This window comes from Lepidochelys kempii, chromosome 19 (assembly GCF_965140285.1).
Source record: "Lepidochelys kempii isolate rLepKem1 chromosome 19, rLepKem1.hap1, whole genome shotgun sequence".
NCBI classification, from domain to species: domain Eukaryota; kingdom Metazoa; phylum Chordata; order Testudines; family Cheloniidae; genus Lepidochelys; species Lepidochelys kempii.
In genome coordinates, this window is record NC_136398.1 from 10,124,906 (window position 1) to 10,146,607 (window position 21,702).

The following is a 21,702-nucleotide window of genomic DNA, read 5'->3' on the forward strand; positions in this document are numbered from 1 at the left end:
TAATATCCCAGTTCTGGGAGCAAACCCAGCCCTCCTGCCTTCCACAGTTAGAAAAGAACCCAGGAGTCCTAGCTCCCAGACCTATGCTTAGTGAACTTCTACTTGTTCTCCTTTAGCATGGATGGATATCAGCTTCTGGTGGTTGCGGGTATCTTTTTATGCGCCGGGCAGTAGTGCAGGGGGGGAGAGGAGCACTCTGGTGCGGGTCTTCTGAAGAACGAGCCAGCAGTCCGCTTCGCCCAGGCTGAAATCCGCTCCGTGTTTCCCAGCAGGGGAGCTTCCTTTTGTGGCGGAAGGTTGGGCTCGGCTCCGCGGGATCCGCTGCGGATTTTCCGTGCGGCAGCGGCCTCAGCCTTGCTGAGTTGCAAGCGTCCGGGGCCTGCCTGCTCCTCCTTTGTGAAGGGGGGAGGCTCCAGTCCGGGCCGGGCTCCGCTCCGGGTTTGGCAGGCCGCCGCGGCGCTGGGTAAAATGGCAGTGCTGAGCCTCGTGTCGGAGTGAGCAGGACTCGGCGGACGAGAGTCGGGAGCTGCTGCTCGGCTCGCCTAGTCCGGCCCCGCCGCCGCACCGCCCGGCTCCAGGGACGGGGTCCGCTCGCCCGCCGTACCCCCCTCCCTCTTGCCTCTCCCACGCCGGGAGCCCCGTCCCGGGTCCCCCCCACCCCCTCCTCCTCCTCTCCCCCCGATCCCTCCTCCCCTTTCTCCGCCGGCTGCAACCGAGGAGGCACAGCGGGGCCAGGCCCCGGGGAGCCCAGCCCAGCGGAGCCCTCCCCGCCTCGCCAGCCAGGCCGGGGGGAATGAGCCCCCGCTGCCCTGAAGAGCCCGCCGCCGCCTGAGCGGGGAGCAGCAGAGCAGCGAGGCCTCCCGCCGGCCGGCCAGGCAGGGGAGCAGCTCGGGGGCAGGGGTCCGGGGAGGGTGGCTAGGTGGGGAGGGGGGATCATGGCTGCTCAGGTCGCCCCCGCCGCCGCCAGCAGCCTGGGCGCCCCGGCTCCAGCCGAGCTGAAGAAAGCGGAGGCGCAGCAGCGGGATTGTCCCCCGGAGGAGGCGGGGGGCGAGGCGGTGGCGGAGCGCGGCGGCGAGAAGCAGGCGGAGAGCGAGGGCCCCCCGGGGAAGGAGCTGCAGGACGGGGCCGAGAGCAACGGAGGGGACGCCGGGGCCGAGCCCGACCTGAAGAGCTCGAACGGGAACGCGGGCCCCAGGCCCGCCGCTGCCGCCGCCACCCTGAACAATAACCTCCCGGAGCCGCCCGGCGGCGGCGGCAGCAGCGACGGGGTGGGGGCGCCGCAGCCGCCGCCGCCGCAGCAGCCTCCCCCTTCCCACCCGGCCGCCTTGGCCCCGCCAGCCTACGGCTTCGGGCCGCCCTACGGCCGGGGAGCCCAGGCGGCTGCCGTCGCTGCCGCCGCCGCGGCTGCCTTCCACCAACATGGCGGACAACAAAGCACTGGCATGGCAGCGCTGCAGAGCGGGGGCCTGGAGCAGCCCTACCCGGGGCCGGCGGGGGCCCCCCCGGGGCCGCCCCCTCCCCAGAACTCGCATGGCGGCGCCGAGCACGGCTTCCCCAACCACCAGTACAACTCCTACTACACGGCGGCGGCGGCCGGGCGCAGCGCCGGCGCCTACCCGCCTCCCCCCCAGGCCTACGCCCTGAGCTCCCCCCGGGGCAGCGCGCAGAGCCCCGCGCAAGCGGCCGCCGGGGCCAAATCCCCCGCCGCCTTCCAGCAGCAGCAGCAGCGCTTCGGGGCCATGGGGCCCTCGGCCGCCGGCGGGGCAGCAGGAGGAGGGGGCGCCACCCCGCAGCCCACCGCGACCCCCACCCTCAACCAGCTGCTTACCTCCCCCAGCTCAGCCCGCGGCTACCAGGGCTACCCCGGGGGCGACTACAGCAGCGGGCCCCAGGACGGGGGAGCCGCCGCCAAGGGCCCGGCCGCGGACATGGCCTCCCAGTACGGCGGGGGCAATAGCCAGGCCTGGGCCACGGCCGCAGGAGGGGGCCAACAAAGGAGCCACCATGCGCCCATGAGCCCCGGGAGCAGCAGCGCTGGCGGGGGACAGCCGCTCGCTAGGACCCAGCAGGTGAGCGCTTGGCATGGGGGGGATGTGTGTGGGGGCAGGGGCGGGCCGGTGGGTGGGGGGGGCAGGGGCTGGGGTTAGGGGCAGGGGCTGGGCGCACGTGGGGTGGCTGTGGGGGCCGGGGACAATGGGGGCAAGGGCAGGAGAGGGGTACCCATGAGGGGCAGGGATGGGGGCACGTGGGGCGATGGAGGGGGGTGACGGGGTGGGCGAATTTCCGGCGGGTTCCCTCCCCCACTTGGACCCACACTGCTGGGGAGCTGCCATTGTCTGTGTCTTTCTCTCTCTAAAATGGCTGCCTCTCTGCCTTCTCTTCCTCCCCTTCCAGCCTTTGTGCGAGGCTTCCAGAGCGGTGCCTTCTCCTTCCCACTCCCCCTGCCTGCCGTGGGGGCTCTAGGGGGGAGCTGGAGGGAGCCCCTGGGTGGAGGAAGGGCCTGGCACTATGGTGCGTGTGTGCCTGGGGTGGAGGTGGGTAGTTGAGCTCCTGGTTGTTGGGCATGGGAAGGGGTGCGATCAGTAGAGGTAGTGGGAGCTCTGCAGAGCAGCACTTACACATTTGCCCCCATTAGGCTCTTCCTCCCTCTTCTTGCTCCAAGTGAGGGGGCCTTTGCACTTCCCTGGGGGTAGGAAGGTGGGAAGTGACCTGTTTTGGGCAGCTGCAGCTTGCCCAGGTTAGCTGTGGCCATTTTCCTGAGCAGTCTCTTGGTTAGCCCAGTGGCTTGGGCCTCTCCCTGGAAGTGCTGGTAAACAGTTCAGTGATTGGAGTAGTAAGTGCAGATTGCTTTGGTTTGGGATTTGAATTATGGAGGTAAAATCCTTCTGTCAAAGCCAGGAGACAGTTGGTCTTAGGTTGACATCCTATCTGTGATCTGATTGGCTCCCCATCTCCTGCTCTTGGCCATTTATAATTGCCTCTGATGTAATGGTACAACAATCCTGATGAGCTCATAAACTTTTACACTCTGCTTTTCTGCCATCCATAACCCAAACCACCACTGCCACTATCTGCCTTTTTATTCCACAGCTGAAATTGGCTGTGACCTTGAGGAAGTTCAGTAGCAATACTGTATCAGCAGGAGCAGAGTTCCAGACAGGCTGCCCTTGTTGCATTGTGCCTGAAACAAAAGAGAAGGGGAATGGCATTTTGTTTGTACCTTGGATTTTATTTTGCTTGTTATGTTTTATACAGCCTGGAATAGATTCAGTGTTGTCGGAACAGTAGCAGGGGTTCTCTGTACAATGGACGTGCTGTTTGTTTTGGTTATGTGACTTTCCCATTGGTATAAAGGATTTCTTTGATGGAATCTAAGGATGCATTTATTCCTGACTAATTTTGACCCATTTCAGAATTGAAATTGGCTGGGTCCGTTATCAGATAGTAAATGTGGGGCTTTTATGGGGTATGTTAGAAACCTTTTAAAAAGCATTTGTAGCTGCAGCAGTAGAAATGGTGAATTATCGATTAACACTTTTTTTTTTCATATTGAGTTTTCTCTTAAAGTACAGGCCTGGCCTAACTCCTTACCTATGCTTCAAGACTTATTTTTTTTAATCACTATATTAATTTTACTTAAGTTCAGAAGGAACAATTGTTTGTTTATTATAGTGACATTAAACATCAAATGCCTGGAACTGTTGGGCCTGACTATATTGTAAATTCCTACTTTTTGGAGAGAAGTGGGAGCAGGATAAAAGAGTCTGTAAATGAATATTTTTGTTAATTGGCTGGAAATGTAACTAATGCCAGCAATACAAATGTGCTCTTGCACTTTCAGCTACATGCAAGTCAGACATTTTGGACATTGGGACAGTGATGCTAACATTCTGTTCATATCTGTTCTTAATCAGAGTTTGCAGATAATCTGTTATGCTGTGTTTACATGTCTTAGATCTGAATGTGTAATGGCCTTGTTCAGGACTGACAGACTTCTCTCTGCTCATACCCTGCCTGTTTTCATTGCAAGCTCTGGGTCAGAGACATTTGATACTCTGGAGTGTGACATACAGCTACAGAGTTTTCCCTTCTTGCTCAATCCTTCTCTTCGGTGGCTCTGAAAACTTAGTGTAAGTTTTGTTCCTTGCTAACTGATAGCGATGTCTGCTTCAGCTTAGCTGTGTTCTTTCTGTTAGATTGAAATAGTGTGTTTTCTAGTAGAGTGGCTGTTATCACTGCTGTGGTCACTGCGTTGTCCACATGCAACTTGAAAAAAGAAAAGGAGTACTTGTGACACCTTAGAGACTAACAACATGAAAGCTTATGCTCAAATAAATTGGTTAGTCTCTAAGGTGCCACAAGTACTCCTTTTCTTTTTGCGAATACAGAATAACAGGGCTGCTACTCTGGAACACATGCAACTTGTATTCAGGGTAAACATTTGAGTTCCTGGGCAATACAACCCTATGTATTTGCAAGAAAGTTGCACAAGTGTGTCATGTAAACTGGTGCCCTACTGAGGGATTTTATATCTTGTAAAAAAAAAAAAAAAAAAAAAAAAAATCAACCTGGATAAGATGGGCACTAAAAAAACAGCCCAAGATTAAACTCTATTTGTTTGAAACCGATTTTTACTCCAGTGCATAGACCTATTTGGATTATGGATAGCATGGCTGTGATTCTGTGATAGAAACTTTCAAAAATCGTTTAGTTTAAAAAAAAACAACCCCACCCCCAGTGTATCCTGGAGGTCTGGTCTGGTTATAATTTATACTCCAGGCATTCAGTTTAGTATGTGTGAGCCTTCTAGTCCTATCAACTCAAATTATTAGTGAGTGTATGTTTGGTGTTTTGGGAATGAAAGTGACTTTTAGACAGCACAAATGGCCTCTATAAAAAGTTCTATGTGCCAAGGATGATCAGACATAAATGTACACAATCCTTCTTCATGTTGTGAAAACGCTGTTGCCTGGCACTGTGGAACCAGTTCCCCCTGCGTCTTCTCGGTTGCCCACAAGAAGTAGGTTTAATAATAATACCCCAAAACTATGTTATAACCTCCTTGCAGTGTATCCTGTTCTGTTTCTTAGATCGGACTAAACTAAGTGCTTTCAATCTCATTATTGTCTTGTACAGTGGTGAGCCAATGGGTGCTGATCAAATAACCTTACCTGAGAAATTTCAGAAGGATAGATTGGGGCGGGGGGAAGGAACAATTCCTCCCTCTCCTCTTCTCCCCCCCCCCCCAAGTACCTCTACTTCCAGATTAAGGGAAGGGAGTTTGGGGGAAAGTGTTTAGTTAGTTTTCCCTTTATATAGTCATCCAGAAGGGAAAAATGTTTAGGTTTCTGGGGGGTGGGGTGGGGTGGGGAGAGAGGCAGGCAGGCACTAAGGAAGAAAGAGTATAAATATTGATTCTCTAAGCTCAGGATGAATGATGTGGAGGTACAGACCTTTTTACCCATCTCTTGCTTTAGGAGTTACTTCACTGTTTTAATGTAAAACCTTGATTTGAAAGACTCTTTCCTATAAGAGGTTAAAAGTAGCTGCTCACTTGTGCACAGCAATATGTAACCCTCTCAACACTAAAGACTTTTGCAGATAGGTCACCTATAAGAATGCACAGCTGATCCGGGGAGTTGTGAATACTGGGACGTTCTCTATCTGTATGGAGCGGGGCAGATGCAGGGACTTTGTTTGTTCTTATGACCATTTTAGTCTGGAAATACAGAGTTGGATTGAGATTAGAAGACTTGTTTTACAGAATAAGTGAATCTAGAAGATCCTGAAGGTCTATGGGAATGACAAGCAGGAAGTCTGGGCCATCTCACATACAGGGCTTCTAGAGCTCTTAGTAAAATGAAAAGATAAACACTCACCTTTTTTTCCTGTAGCATATAGCTGGTTTTGGTAGTGGACTATGACTTTGTCCCGTCTCATTAGTAGTAAAATTATAAAGAAAAAAGGGTGGGGTCAGGGAGCAGAACGATCCTCAAGAAAACTGCCTGCAAGAAGAGACTTTCCGCTAATGAGTAGATAGGTGGGTATTTGTCTTGATACAATGCTAACTACAGTAAAAGGCATCTCCTGTAATGGGAGATGTCTTTGGGTTGCATTAAACATTCACATGTTGAATAACCTCCCTATAGGTGTACTGTCATCCAGAGACCTTTATTACATGTTCAGGGAACTTGGTTTAAAAACAATAACGTGCTAATAACAAAAAAAAATCTCTAGGCCCAGTTGTTGACTTTAAATCTCAACTTTAGTAGCAACTGAAGCATGAACATGTTGTTAAAAACATGGTTTTCAAAATAAATTGGCAGCACAGAGCCATTTAGTGCCAGTGAGCTGTGATATCTTGGAATCTGAAATTGAGCCCTGGCTCCTGTTCACTTTTATCTTAGGGTTTTTTCTTGCTTAGTATTGCATTGTTGGCAGCTCTTGCATTGCCCGTAAGGTCTAGTAAACATTAGTTCTCTACAACAAAAGAGAGGTGGTATTCTTTTGTGATGTGGGCCTTGCCTGTGAATGACTTTCAGACCTTGTCTCTACTAGAAAAGTACACTGGTTTCATTAAATTGATTTTTAAAATTGACTTCGTTAAATTGGTGTAAGCCCCTAATGTAAAACTTCTTAAAATGGTGCAAGCCCCTAATGTAGACACACCTAAGGTTCAACCAGTTTAGCTAGATTAATTTTTAAATTGATTTTAGTTAAACTGGTCTAGTGTAGATGAGGCCTTGGCCTCGCCATTCTGTTTAAATATTTTGTGCAAGTGATTTTAGGAGGCTGGTGTTTCAGGATACAATCTGTGCTTTGGGAGGCCCCAGTGAAGTAATGGCATCTACCAGGGCAGCATAATCTAGTGGATAGGACACCCAAATGGGAGTCAGAATTGGGGTCAGGTTTTGTTCCCTGCTCTTTCACTGACTCACGGTGTATAACCTTGGACAAGTCGCGTAATCGCTCTGCCTTAGTCACTTAGCTGATGTGGGTTTAATAATGCTTGCCCACCTTAATAAAATATGCTGAGGTCTACAAATGAAGGGCATTGCATAAGTGCTTATTTTTTACTCTGCATGGGGGTAGTGAGATCACCTTTTTGTGTATGGTAACTCCTATTGTGCTATTATTATTGCCAAGATACTAACAGAATGTGCCCTCTGGAGTTTGGGATGGGGGGGGTGGAGTGGGGACAGGTGCAGGGGTCTCTTTATTAACTTCCTTTTTTTCAAACGGAATCTTCGGCAGACGGTTTCCTATCACTGTTGGTCTCACTCCGTTGTCATTCCACTTAACTTGTTAAAACACGAGGCTATAATGCTAGTACGGTGATGGTTTTTTCAATAGTACACTAGAAAAATATGTACCAGATCGCTCTCCCATCATGGTAGGAGGTCATAGGGGTGTGGGAAGAATGTTTTTTTTTTTTTTTTTTTAAACGAGTATTTTCGAATATCACTTTTTTATCATGAAGATACTAAGCTTCCAAATTTGTTAGTCTCTAAGGTGCCACAAGTCCTCCTTTTCTTTTTGCGGAAACAGACTAACACGGCTGCTACTCTGAAACCTAAGCTTTGGGCTGATATAGCACCTTTCATCTGAGGATAATATTAGTAAATATCTACCGACCTTCCAGGGGTATTAATGTGCACACCTTGCAACAAACAACCCAGCAGCTTTTCTTCAAAACAAATGAAAACTTAAAAGGGAGCATAAAATAACACAGGCCCCCATGCTGTCTTGGTGTTACAACCCCTACTGCTTCCCCACCAGTGTCCTTGCTATTGTGCTCAAAGGGACACCAACTTGGAAATTCCCTTTCCACCTGAAAAATCTGTACCTGCTGATCTCACAGGTAACCCCTACAATCACTATAATTGGAACACTACAGGAGAAAAGGTACTCTTTCCTTCCCCGTTCGTTTAATTGGTACCTTTGATGGCACTTTGTATACGGGCAGTTTATTGACGTGCTCGGTTGCATTTGCTGTCACATGCACTGCTTTGGGGAGAAGTTCACCTGCATGTCATTACTTGGGTCCTGCAAGAGTGTTTCTAAGTAGTCACAGTAGTAAAGCTAAAACTGAAGGGGCAGGCATGTGCAAAGTGAAGAAGGACAGGAGGGGTGGGCCTGACAGTATTGCTGCTAGACCCACCCATGTCCCCTCCCATAAAGACCCTTGTAAACATCAGCAGGGGAGTACAATAGCTTTTCCTTACCCCCCCCCCCCCTGTATGTTTTTTAAACCAGGAACTTAAAAATCAGCACATGCTCTTTAAAAGGTGCTATGTCAAACTTAAATTTGTTGAAATTGGTCAATTAGAAAAAACAGTTCATTGTAAACTTTTTGGGGCAGCCTCTTATGTATAAAGGGGAAATGCACGTGGATTGAGAAAAATGTACCAGTCACTTGCTCGCCAGAGTCCTAAACCTACCAGCTAGAGGTGAATGTGAAAGATGGGAGGGTGGAAGTTATTGTTCCCTGTTGATATTTGGGGAAGATGAGTGGAACTGACACAGGTCTTGTCAGTTTTTCTACTATCCACCTGCCTGGATGACAGTAGAGAAATTGACAGTGTCCTTTTTTAGTTGCTTGCCCTTATTGACTTGGGCAAGCTGAGCAGCTGCAAAGAGATTGGAGCTGTTTTCTGCAGGCTCAGTAAGACTTCCGCTGACCTTCCAAACACGAACTGAATGTAATCTCTACAATATTATGTTTATAAACTTAAACTTTTTTTTTAAAGCTGAAATTCTGTCAAAGTTGGTAGTCGGGGCAGTCCGCTACTTCCTAGGGAAAGCTTGCCACTGGAGCATAGATCTTTCTGTTCCAGTCTTGCACTCTGGTGGTGGTAACCCTTTTACAGAAGGGGGAAGCTGAGGCACAGAGGTTAAGTGACTCGCAAAGGTGATGCAGCAAGTCTGTAACAGAGCTGAGAATAGAAGCTAGGTCTTCTGACTTCCAGACCTATCCCTTAATCACCAGGCCATTGGTCCATTTAATAGAGGATTATTTTTTTTTGTATAATGCATTTTAAAAAACCACCCACCGCTTTTTATGGTGCTCTGTGTCTAAAGAAACACAGTGCCCAAACCAGCTGTAGGAGGTTTGCAGAATGACATAGTAGCTTTGGTAAGGGCTGGAACAGGAACAGCCGCTTCTTTCAGGGTTGATCTCGTGTGCATACTTTTCTTGTTCCTGTAGTGATCTAACCATGTGGTGTAAATATGCAATAGGGATCGGGGAGGAGTTCATATTTCTTCCTCTTCTCTATACACCTGCGCTCCCAGTTCTTGTCATAGCTCAGCAGTGAGGAAGAGGCATTTGCAAGTTTGGCACTGGTTGTTTTTCTTTCTGGAGTGCCTCTGAGCATTGTGTAAACACTTGCTGAGCTGTCAATATGTGCACGTGAGGTTTCTGTAGTGAAATGTATAAGATGCTGTGTAATGGTAGTTTTTATTACGGTTCCCTATGTCATAGTTCTTGTACAAATAATTCCTTGCTTTAGATACTCCAGAGTAAAATGATATTGAAGCTGGCGTTCTGGTGCCATCTCCTTTTTGTGGGGAGGGGAGATGAATAACAAGGTGATTGTCACCCTTTCCTTCCCCTGCCTCCCCATTCCTAGTGGGAGGGTGACTTTTTTTTTTTTTTTTTTGTTAAACTATCGTAAGAAACCAGTGTTTGTAAAAGGGGTTATGATGGAGGAACAGGGTTTTTCCAGTTTCATATCCAGTAACCAGTATGCTGATCTTCCCATAACATAACTATTGGGATTGGAATAGTCTAAAAGACCAGAAAGGATGTTTCCAGTCGGGTCTCCAAAAGTTGCTAGCTTTAACTATTGGCAACTCTGGTTGTTCTGGGCTGGTATAAACTGCGAGTGTGTCTATATATGCAGTGATGCAGGGCTTAGTGAAGACGCTACCTACGCCAACAGCAGAGCTTCTCCTGTTAGCGTAGATACGCCACCTCCCCGAGAGGCAGTACCTTTGTCAATGGGAGAAGCCCTCCCATCAACATAGCGCCGTCTATGCTGTGGGTTAGGTCAGTATGACTGCCTTGCTTAGGGGCATGGAAAATCCACAGCCTTAAGAGACATTGTTATAAGTTGGTCGTGTTAGACCAAGCCTCTGAATTGCAAGTTAGAACTAAGGCAGTGTATCATACAGAACTTAAAATGTTCCCTGTTGGCTTTCCTAACACTTCAGTTGTAAAAGAATCTGGTGACTTCGTAGCTGGCCTTTGGAATTTGACAAGAAGAGACCTGTGGCCAGAGAAGTGCCTTTTCTTTGTTCTGTGAAATTCCATATGGGTTTGACTGTGGAAAACCTGAAAATCTCCACTTCCCATGTGATGTCAACACAACTTTAGTAGCCTGCCAAAAAAATTGCATATGAATGTCTAAAAAGCTGGACCCAGGGCGCTGCTTACCCCACCTTCACGTATGCACTGGGAGAGCTGGGGGAAGAGGGGAGCTCCTGAGCTCCTAGCTGACCATTTTTTTTTTTCTCTCCCCCTCCTTGCCACGGAGGAGGGGAATTGGGATCACCTGACTCCCAACTGTCAACTCATTCCTCTAGGCCACGCTGCCTCAGTGCAGAGGTGCTGAGTGTCCACCGCTCCTGTTGACTTTAGTTGCAGTTAAGTGCTTAGAACTTCTGCATGTAAGGCCCTGGGTGTCTCCTATTGGGACCCCCAGAAATGAGGCCTATACAACTAGTGCCCTCTGCCAAAATTTTGGTTTAGTGACTTATTTGGCATCTCGTAGGAAGAATGTTGCAAAGGCAAATACAGAAGAGAATTCCTCTGGGGTGTGGCATTCCACCTGTCTTAACCATAAGACCATTCTTCTTTCTTCCTGTAGTCTTCTGCCTCATTTGTTATACACCTTCTATCTCTTGCAACAAATAAGGCAGGGCACCTACACACAGCCTAATCTAGATCACAACCTTGACTCATCCCAGGCACTGAATGAGGCAGCGGTCCTGTGGGAAGAAATAATAATAAGTACACATGTGGGGGCAAAACTTAGGTTGCACATGCAACCTAACTTGAGCGTGTAACTTTCACATACGTTTTTAATGTGTTAAATATATTGCTGAGAGTTTAGGATCACCTCACCAGTACTAGAGTGAGTAGATAACAATGGAGCTGAAATTCAGTCCCTGGGACAGATCTCCGTCCTGCCCTGGAACAATGGTCATAGATGCAGGTTTGATTTCCAGCTTCTAGAGCCAGTGGGAGCATTCAGTAGCATCCACTTTGTTTTTAAAGGAAGTCCTATCTAATCCGTCCTGCTTAGGTCTGGTCTAAACTGTTGTATTTACTGATATAATGTTTAGGTTAGGGGTATTATTTTTATACAGATATAATTAATGGTTCAACCCTGGTGTATATATGTATACAGCCAGTTCATCTGTCCGTGTTAAGGGGTTGTATTGCTTTAACTTTGATCGCGTTCTAGATGGATAGTTATAGCAGTACAAAAACCTGTGTGCATACAAGCCCTTATGTGCGCGTATCCACAGACCAGCTCCAGCACCTTCTTCCAAGGCAAATAGCCTGCCTCCCAAAGAAGGGCAGCAGCACAGAAGAGACGTTGTGTATCCCACTTGGTTCTCAAAGGCAAGCATGACGGAGGGATGGCTGGGCCAAATTTGAGTGGTGGTGTGTTGCTCTGCACCAAGTCACAATGCCTCTCGCATTTGCAACAACTAACTTGCTGTGTGTGTGTGAAGCTGCTGTTTCCACAACAAAATCAGAGCCCGCAAGTTTTGGGTTTTTTTAACAGCCTTAATCATTGGGTTTCTTACCAGGACATGGAAGATTCCTTGGCAACATTCTTTTTTAGTTATGGGATTGGAGGAATGATCCTGACCTCTGTGGTGATGTGAATATTTAGAACCATCTCTTCAGTTACCATAAAACATAGAAATTGCCTCAGTTTGTGCATAGACTAAAGTAGCCTGTGTTTCCTTGTTTGTGGGCTCTGAATTCTGCTGCAGAGCTTGGGAGAGCCAGGTTCATGTGATTATAAGGGAGGATGGAGCTCCCCATCTGGGAGAAAAGAACTGTGTCTGTCGTCCTTATGTCCTGCTGAATATTACTGAAACAGTCTAAAATCTGACATTGGACTTGGGTTTCTCTCTTCAGGCTAATACTGAGGGCTTGTCCCCACTTACTAGGGGATTGACATGCGGCAATCAATCCACCAGGGGGTCGATATAGCAGGTCTACTGAAGACCCACTAAATTGGCTGCCGATCGCTCTCCTGTCGACTCAGGTACTCCGCCGGAATGAGAAGCATAAAGTTGACGGGAGAGTTTCTCCTGTCATCCCAGCGTGATGTGGACTCTGCAATAAGTCGACCTAAGTATGTTGACTCCAACTACATTATTCATGTAGCTGGAGTTCCGTAAATTAGGTCGACTTAGCCCTGTAGTGTAGACCTGCCCTGAGAATAGCAGTATCTGAACATTAAAATAGAACTAGGGCTGCTTGCTTCTATCATATCTTCTAGTGAGAGGAGGAAATGAATCCTATAGTCTTTCCCAAAGGAGGAAGTGACTTTCTGGTACGATGCCCCTTGTTGGCGGGTGCACAGCTCTATGGGTGGCTGCATAGATCTCTTTTGGTCCTTTGAGGAGAACCTGCCAGTTAACAAATTGTGAACAGTGTCTTTTTCTCTTTTAAATTAATGCTCACTTGGGGTTCTGCTGAAGGAACTTGACTACTCTTGTTGTAACATCTGAACTTGTTCCAGGATCTCAGGACTGAACAGGCTTATGCTGTGTACGCACTGTTCTCTTGCTGCGTGGGATCCTTCCTGTGCTCAGGTTTCATGTCTTGCTCTCCATGACTATCAAGCACTGGATTTAAAGTCCAAACGACTATGGGACTATGCACCCTGTACAGATTTAGAAGGACTATCTGGTATTTATTAACTTGGTGTAAATAATTAAACTCTCTAGTAGCAAGCTAGCTAGGTCTTCCTCAAATGTGCTAACCATGGAATAGTTTGAAGAAGAGCACTTTCCTTCTTCAGAAGAAATATTTAAACGGCTGAATTGCTGAAAGGAGTTGTGATTTTTATATTTATTTTTTTAACTTGTAACATTTTTGACTACTTGGGTACTGTTATCAAATGTGCGTAAGGCCCTGCATTTGAGGCTGGTGTGCTAGCTAGGCCGGCACATCCGTAGATGCCCATAGACTTGCAGAAATGGCCTTTCTATAGTGCTTTAACTGTGGTTGGCTGCATGTGGTGTGACAAAGTGGTTTTTGAAGTACCCAAACTATACAATGTGGATTGGTGGCTTTATTTTATTTTATTTTTTTTTGTCCATTCAACTATTGTTCCAAATAGGATTGGTGATTCTTGTACCCATTCATAACCCTTGGAAAAAGGCCCAGGCCTATTAATTATGCATGTGTAATAGATACAGCCAGCTATTGTAACTTATGACTGTATGGGATGGGAACTTATCTTGGGTACTTGTATGTCCCACTCATTACGGTAGTATCTGAGCACCACACAATCTGTCATGTGTTTGTCCTCCTCACCCCTGTGAGGTACGGAAATCCTATGGCCTCCACTTTACAGATAGGGAACTGAGGCACAGAGAGTGTAAGGGACTTGATCAGGATCACACAAAGTCTGTGGCAGAGCAGGGATTTGAGGCCAGATCTCCCAAATCCTAACCAGTAGCCATCTGTCCTCTCTAGGAATGGGATTACACCTTGATAATATGCCAGTCTGGGTTTTAGGAAGTTACTGTTTCACAGAATATGCCAGTCTTTTTCCTTCATGCTCCTATTCTAATTGTGTATGGCACTTACGAGGGAAGGCCTTAGTTTTCCTGGAATGGGATGTGTTTGCAATACATAAAAACATTAAACATCTCCAGTTGATTGATGGCTGCAGCACACTAAACCTGGGTGTATTGATGATGCATTTTGGTTAGGTACAGTAGCAATGTAATAAGAGTATTCATTTGTTTAGAAGGCACTCCTGCAATTAATGTGCTGGAGGAAGGAAAAACTAGTAAAACGCTTGATCTAAGATGGTCTTCCAATAGTCAGGGATAAGCGAATGGAAATGGTTGCAGTAGACCCATCCTGGATTACCCACTTGTCTATACTCTAAAGATATTCCCAAAATATCTCTGAAAACCCTGCCTCTTAGTTCTTGTGATGGGTTGGAGATAAAGAAACCTGTCCTTTCCGCTCAAAGGTGGCTTTACTGCTCCTCACTGAAGGAAGAACTTCTGCTGAAAAACCATATGCACATTGGGTGTGGGAGTTCTTAAAATCAAGGGAAGTAATATTACTGCCTTATAAAATATACTTGAGCAGATGGGGGATCCTATTCAGCCCTCCAACTACCCACATCAGCCCTTAACACTCATCTTCTCCCAATTCCCTGACTCTGAAGTAGAGCACAAAACGTTGTCCTAATGCAACTTTCAGGGAAGGAAAGGGAAGAAAACTTGATTCTAATAAGACACATCAGACAGGGTACCAGGAAATCTGATACGCAAAAGGTTACCTTAGTGGCTTATTGATGGGAGGAGCAACTTTTAGCCGCACATTGTTTTTCAGGAGAGCTGTAGCATTCTGGCTGGTGCACAAATATCAGGGTTAGCTTTGCATCTGCTGAGTATGCTGCACATAGCACTTACCTGGTAAGAGTTGCTACGGTTGAAAAGGTGTAATAGTCATGTCTGCCTTCCCTTTTCCATTTGCTGCCTTATGATTTCTTGTTATACCTGTTCCTGAAACCAGTGAAGAGTTTGCAGCGTTGGCTGTTCCTCCTCTCCCCCTGGCATTGGCACACTAATTAATTTCAGCATCGGCTCGCCAGCAGCCAGCTCATGCTCACTCTCCTTTTTAACTTGTTAAACAATTTGCAGTGTTGCAAACTTTGCTTTAAAAGCAGTTCATTTAATGCCTGAGCTGATGTGAGGATAGACGCTCACAGCCAGAAGGAAAGACCAAGAAGACTAAAGGAAACTCATCACAATTTAGGCTTCAGGATTGCTGTAACCTGGCATTTAAAGCTTATGAAAAGTACAAATCTAGTTTGTATTTGTGACCTACCCTAGGATGTGTGTGTCTATAGGATTGGGATTCACCTAAGGCTTGTCAAGAGTAACATATTGGAATCCGTATTGGTGTTGGTTTTAAGGCTGTACTGGAGTGTCCTTACTACTCTCTGACAGCAAAGGCTTGGCTGCAGCTCTTGTGCGCACAGTGTCTTTCCTCCCCCAGCTGCCTCTTTTCTCACTAGTGCAGACACGAGTGCAGCTCCCGGCTTTTTGATGCAAACAGGTCACCTAGTTATAAATGCTGGAAAGTAGTTATTTGTTACAAAGACCTCAAGCTTCATCACTGGTAAACTTCCTCACTTGCCCACAGCAGTTGGTAATATATTTTTGATTCTAAGGAGGTGAAATTAGTGGTGTTCCCAACTAGAGTGGCAGAAGGCTTTTGGTGTGGGCTTTCTTGAGTCCAAAGCTATTGCTCGCTTCTTGATCATGAGGCTAGTTGCTTTCGCTTCCTCTTCATGTTAAGAAGGCAGAATTCATGTTCTCCTGACCCTTGTCAGAACCACTTTTTGTACACTAGCTGGCAGCCAGACTTGAGGAGTAGTATGTGGCAGGTAATCTCCTTTGGATCTGTCTGCACCACACTGATACCCCATTGCAAACTAGCAGGAGCAGTGTCCACTGCCTTGACCTTAGTCCACCATTGAACTTTGAGAGTGACCAGCAGAACTTGAATTCAAGGACTTTAGGGATAAATCTCTCGGGGGTGTGTGTGTTTGTTTGGTACTATTCATTGGATTAATTTAAGTTGGTGAGGGAGGAAAAACACACAGGCTCGGTTTACTTCCAAGGGCCAGCTTTCATATGCTGTGTTAGCCTTCCTCCATGTTTGGTTATGCACAGTTGAAAATTAAACTTGTCTGATATTTACTGGGATCTTTTGCTGTGGAGAAAGTTCTGCTTCCAAGGAGATTCCAAAATGTGGTTCTGCAGAAACTACAGGTCCCACCCAGCATCTAGTGCTCCATCGTTATTAAATGAGGCAGCTACTCTGGACATGATGGAGCATTGGATGCTGGAATGAGGTAGCCTCCAACAGCTGTACTTCTAGAGCAGATTAATGTGTTGCATTCTCCTCTATTTTGCAGTACTTTGCACTTCTGTAAGAATCCCTGGGATCTTGTAACTTTAAAATTATAAATTAAACCTCACAACACCCTAGCAGGTCAGTATTATGCAAGCCTTGTAAATGTTAATGACAGTTCACCAGCCCAGACACTGTCTATTCCCCCACCCTTGATCTTAATGATTTAAAATAAAGACAAAACACAACAAAAATTTCCGTCCTCCCCCCCCCCCAACCTAAAGACCTCACTTGCAAATTCCTACCCACCCGGAAAATGTTTTCTTAATTTACAAGGGTGTAGTGTTTCTCTTTCTCAGATGAAGAAACTGAGATATAGGAGTTAAGGTGAAGCAGCAGAGGTCATACACGAAGTCTGGAACAGCCAGGAACTGGGTCTCCTGACTGAGTTCTGTGCTTTAACCATAGACCATTCTTTCCTTCCTTGCAAACTGGTAGTGGCCCTCAGTCTCCTAGCAAACTGACAATGAAGCACTCTTCTTAATAAAGTTTGAGTGTTTTGTTTCATAACTGTGGAGTGGAAGAGGATGAAATTCAGGGGTGGTGTTTTCTTTCATTATCTCCTCTGACCCCCACCACTAGATGCTCTTTCTGGTTTATACATGTATGTGGAGCCAACCTGATTTGCCTTAATAAGTGTATGCTTACCATTAATTTCATTCTCTCATTGATTTTGGGTCTGTTTTATGTGTACCTTACTTTGCAACCATGCCTACTGCAGAAAAAGATCTCTACAGAAAGAAAAGGTGACTTATCTGAGAATCTGACAGAAATTGGACCCTGCCATGTTTCCATGTGTAAAGGGCTCCTTCTGAATTAATAAAACAAACTTTGCTTTGGAAAGTGAATCCTGAAGAGTCCTCTGTTGCAGGGCCTTCCCTCAGGCCTAATGTTTTAGACCACAGATTGAACGCCAGCACTGTTTGGTAGCTGAGGATGTCCTGCTGTGTCTGTAGTCTGTATTGCTCATTTGGGAGGAAGAGCAGGGCTTTAGGGAACCAGATGGTTAATGGTGACTGAAAGTTCATTGCTGGCTACAGGTGTCTGAATAGACTTATTAGTCAGCTTTGAAACTGTTTTGAAGTTTTAATGATGCTTACTGAGAATACTGTCTTGTGGATTATCTGCATGGCTCGGACTGCTCAGCTGTTCTAAATTGCATCGCTGAGTAGCGCTGGTATCTAGAAGATAGTCTTTTCAGTTTCAGGATAGCTGTTTTCCCCTTGTCTGTGGCTTGGTTTTATTTTATTTATTTTCCCCCCTGACTTGTTTCTGGGAGTTATTTTTATGGCTTGTTACTGGACCTGATCAACATGTGCACTTTTACCTCTTCTAGTATGTAAGTGGGTCTGCTACCAAAATGTCACAATAAGAAATGATAATGCCAAGGACATGACCAGCCTCAAGTTCATTCCTGTGGTGGGAATAGGGTGTTGGTGAAATGTGGAGCCTGCTTTACCATCTACAAAGGAAGGGTTGTTTTTTTTTTCTTTTCCCCTTTTTCCCATCTTGAGAAGAGAAGTACCTTGGCAGACTTTCTATGATGTGTTTCTTGGGAGCTTCTCCCACTCAGCTTGAGAGGTTCATGGATGCAGACTTCTTGGTGGACTTGAACGGTGTTGCTTGGCTGAGGTTTCTGAAAAAAGTCCACAAGAGGCTTTTGGAGGCTTGGGAGGGCAGCCTGTATGTAGGGTGACTGGCATTCTGGAGGGGAGGGTGGGGAGCTAGTCATCTATATGGGTATGTGATGGGTTTGACAGGAAATAACTTGCACAAGCCACTCCAGTGCAGACAGATGTTGGCTGAGGTGATTGTATAGTGAAGTGGCAGTTACTATCTAAATACCAATAGTTTGACTTACTTTACACCCATACCTATAAAGAGAATGTGATAATGGGTTGACTGGTGATCATTGTTGTTCCATAAAGCATTTTGCTGAGCTCCTGCATTGACTGAGCATCTAAATTTATGTACCAAAGTTGGCATCTACCCTTGCCATGTCAACATCCTATAACTACTTTTAAATTTCTCATGTTTTGTGCTGTAAACCACCCTATATCTGTTTCTAGATAAGAGAGAGGGAGGTGGCAAAAGGAACCCACCTGTTGGTCAGCCAGTTCATGTCATTGGGCATGGTATGGGTCAGACATGCACAGCACACGTCACTTTATCATCTGTAGCAGGCATTGTTGAGCACTACAACTAGTCTTTAGTTTCTGATTTTTCTCCCTAGTCGTCAAACTGGAATTCTGTTGGGCAGGATGATCGGATCACCTTCTACTGTTTTGAAACTTCTTAGATTTAAACCTTGTTATACTGGCTCACTAGCAAAACTTAATGAAGGCGCAAAAATAAATAAAACGTAATTGCTTTTGTGGCCTGCATGGGGGGGGCGCCATGGTTCTGCTTGTTCAACACCTTCAGACAAGGGTATTTGTCTGTGTAACAAAGTGCTAAATTAGCCAGAGAAAGGCGCTTTTACCTCTACTGGTTGTGCCTCATGCTGCTTGTGTGTTTTTTTGCAAGAAGCATGGTAGACGCCCAGATTCACACAACTAGTATTAGCAAGGCTGGGCCTGTCTGGCATCTTTACAAGCACTAACTTAGCTTTCAAACAAGGAAGTGCCCTTCTCACTCTCCCCTCCTGAACCGATAGAATAGATGCACTGTAAATCTTTTTTGCTAGATCTTTTGCAACAACTTATTTTAATAATATAAGACTATTTCCTGGTAGACCAATCTCTGTCCATCTATGTGTAAATGCTGTAGGTTACAGAAAACTAAAACATACAGCATATCTAAATACGACAGTCATTCAGATAGTATGGTGATTTGGGCGGTGGGAGGAAACTATATAAATATCTACTAACCTGGAGTGATAAATGCAATGGTCATCTGTCATAGAGAATGACTTGCAGAACTGGGAAACTTATAGTCTTGATAAGTAGGATTCTGTGGCTTTGGTAGAGGGAGTTTAAAAGGCACAGGCCAGAGAGAGGAGAGGTGATTTGGAAAAATTCTGGCTTCTGACAAAGTGCATCTGTTGCTGGGAATTTCCTGGTATCTCTGGCGTCTGAGATTAGCTACTCCAGTTTTTGATGAGACCAGGGTCCTCTTGGTAAGCCTGCATGTGGTATGGCATCCCTCTTTGCAGATGTAACACATCTTGCCTTAACTACTGTAGTGAATTAACTTTTCAGTGTCCATCTTTGGTACCTGCAGAGCATCAAAAAGACTCTTGTGCTACCTTCTAATATTCATATTTCTGGCGCATTTTGTGAAAGCTGGGTCTTTTGTGTGCTCTGAACAGACTAGCTTCAGAAGAGGACTTTGAAGGTCCATTCAGTGGACATTTATTTGGTCTTTGGCACCATTTTAAACAGGATTTTTTTTTGTTTTGCTCGCATTTGCTCTTGTATGAGAAACATCTCTACAAAAACTGTACTTGGCCATTCATTGTGATTGTTTGAATTAGGGCTTTTCCTTTGTAAGTGCAGCTTCTGCTTACCTCTTCCCACGAGGCTGTTCTTCTATAATGGTCTGTTCTGCAAACAGAAACCCTGCCCAAACTAGCTGAAACTGTGGCAGAGTAGGAGCAGCAGTGTTTAGTATGGCTCTTCTGGGGCGTGTGGACGGTCCTCTTGCTGAGAATAGTGTTGCACTGTAATATCCTGGGTTAACAGGACTGTTCGCATGTAAAACATGGGAGGTGATTGTCCTGCTCTACTCGGCACTGGTGAGGCCTCATCTGGAGTACTGTGTCCAGTACTGGGCACCATGCTTTAGACAAGATGTGGATAAATTGGAGAGTCCAGAGGAGAGCAGCAAAAATGATAAAACATTTTGAAAACTTGGCCTATGAGGAAAGGTTTAAAAAAACAAAGAACAAAACCAACCAAACATCCCAGGCATGTTTAGTCTGGAGAAAAGACAGTCAGTGTGGGGGAGGGGCCTGATACCTCTTCAAATATGTTAAAGGCTGCTATAAAGAGGATGGTGATCAATTGTTCTCCATGTCCTCTGAAGGTAGGACAGGAAGTAATCTGCAGCAAGGGAGATCAAGGTTAAATATTGAAAAGTTTTTTTCCTAACTGCGGGTAGGGGAAGCACTGGAATAGGCTTCCAAGAGAGGTTTTTAAAAATTCCTGTCATTGGAGGTTTTTAAGAACAGGTTAGACAAACACCTGTCAGGTATGGTCTAGGAGTACTTGGTCCTGCCTCATGAGGTCCCTTCCAGCTCTGTGGAAAGTGGAGGAGATAGTTCATGATCAGTGCTCATTCTGATCAGAAAGGGAACTTGCTAGTCCAGCTTTCCTGACCAGAGTGGACTAGTATCTTTCTGAGTGTTGATATATTTGAAATGTCTCCTCCCCCTCCTTTTTCCCCCCTCATTGTAAAAGTCCTAATTCTAAATTTGCGGGAGCTCTGAATGACTTTTGGTAGAAGCAGGAGAGGAGAACACCTTAGGAAGTGCCTTTTTTCTTCATGTGATTCCTTTTAAAGGGATTCTGTAATTCTGATATTCTTTTGAAACATACATATTGGCGGAGAAGTGGGTTTTTACCAGACTTCAGTTACCTGAAACTTCATCTTTGAAAGGACAAGCTTGTAAAGAAAAAAGTAAAAACTGATGAATTATGACACAGTAAACTGGCCCGTCAGAAAGTTATAAAAGGTAGTGAGTTCAGACCGGGATATTGACCTTAATACAGACTAGAGGAAAGTGCTTCTGACTAGAAGTTGAGCTCTGTTTACTATTGAATGAGAATATTAATAAGTTCTGTGCTCTGGCTTTTTAGCCTGCACTTGTCAAACTAATTGTGAAAGAGCTAAAGTTGGTTTACACATTGTGGGGAAAGTTTCAGAAATACCATTTGGTGGAGCCATGAAAATGGTTGTACAGATGATGCCAAATAAGTACTTTCATTCCATTTCCATGCTTTTTTGTTTTGTTTGGTTTTAAACTGAAAGTCTAGTTCTCTAAACCATAATGTCTTTGGTCCTGCTGAATGCTAACTCTCATTGTTTTCTGTATCATAATCCCGGCTTGCGCCGCCTCCCGCAAGATGTGCTTTGTTTCCAGCCACTTCTGTGGCATTACCTTAGTTATATAAGGCAAGGTAGGAAATACCCCCTGCTTCCTTGGGGCAGGTCCTCAGCTGGCACAAACTGTCATAGCTCCATTGGCTTCAATGGATCTATGACAGTTTATGCCAGCTGAGGAACTGCCCCTTGTGTTTCAAGCCCTGTTAATGAGCATGTATGTAGCTATGATAACCCCCACCCAGTATGTAATAGGACAGGGAGTGTTTGAGAGCTTCCAGTGACTGTCTTGTTATGGGTCACTGACCCCTGTGAGGTATTGATCTCAGTACGTTTGTTTTTCTTTTCTTCTTTTTTTTTTTTTTAAAATGTAAAGTACTGTAGAGCCTGGGCTTGCTGGGTATGGCTTGATGCTTCATCCTTATGGTCCATATGGGATTTTGTGGTTAGGGTTCGACATG

The 21,702-nt window shown here is 46.0% G+C and overlaps 1 protein-coding gene across 1 annotated transcript in view; it reads left to right on the plus strand.

The window, feature by feature from the left end:
• The first annotated feature begins 349 nt into the window (after positions 1-349).
• The window catches only part of ARID1A (AT-rich interaction domain 1A), a 78,663-nt gene continuing 57,310 nt past the window's right edge, over positions 350-21,702 (plus strand). Inside the window, exon 1 of the mRNA XM_073317971.2 lies at positions 350-2,069. Within this exon, the coding sequence (XP_073174072.1) occupies positions 936-2,069 (1,134 nt within the window). The 5' untranslated portion in view covers positions 350-935. The remainder of the gene's footprint in view (positions 2,070-21,702) is intronic.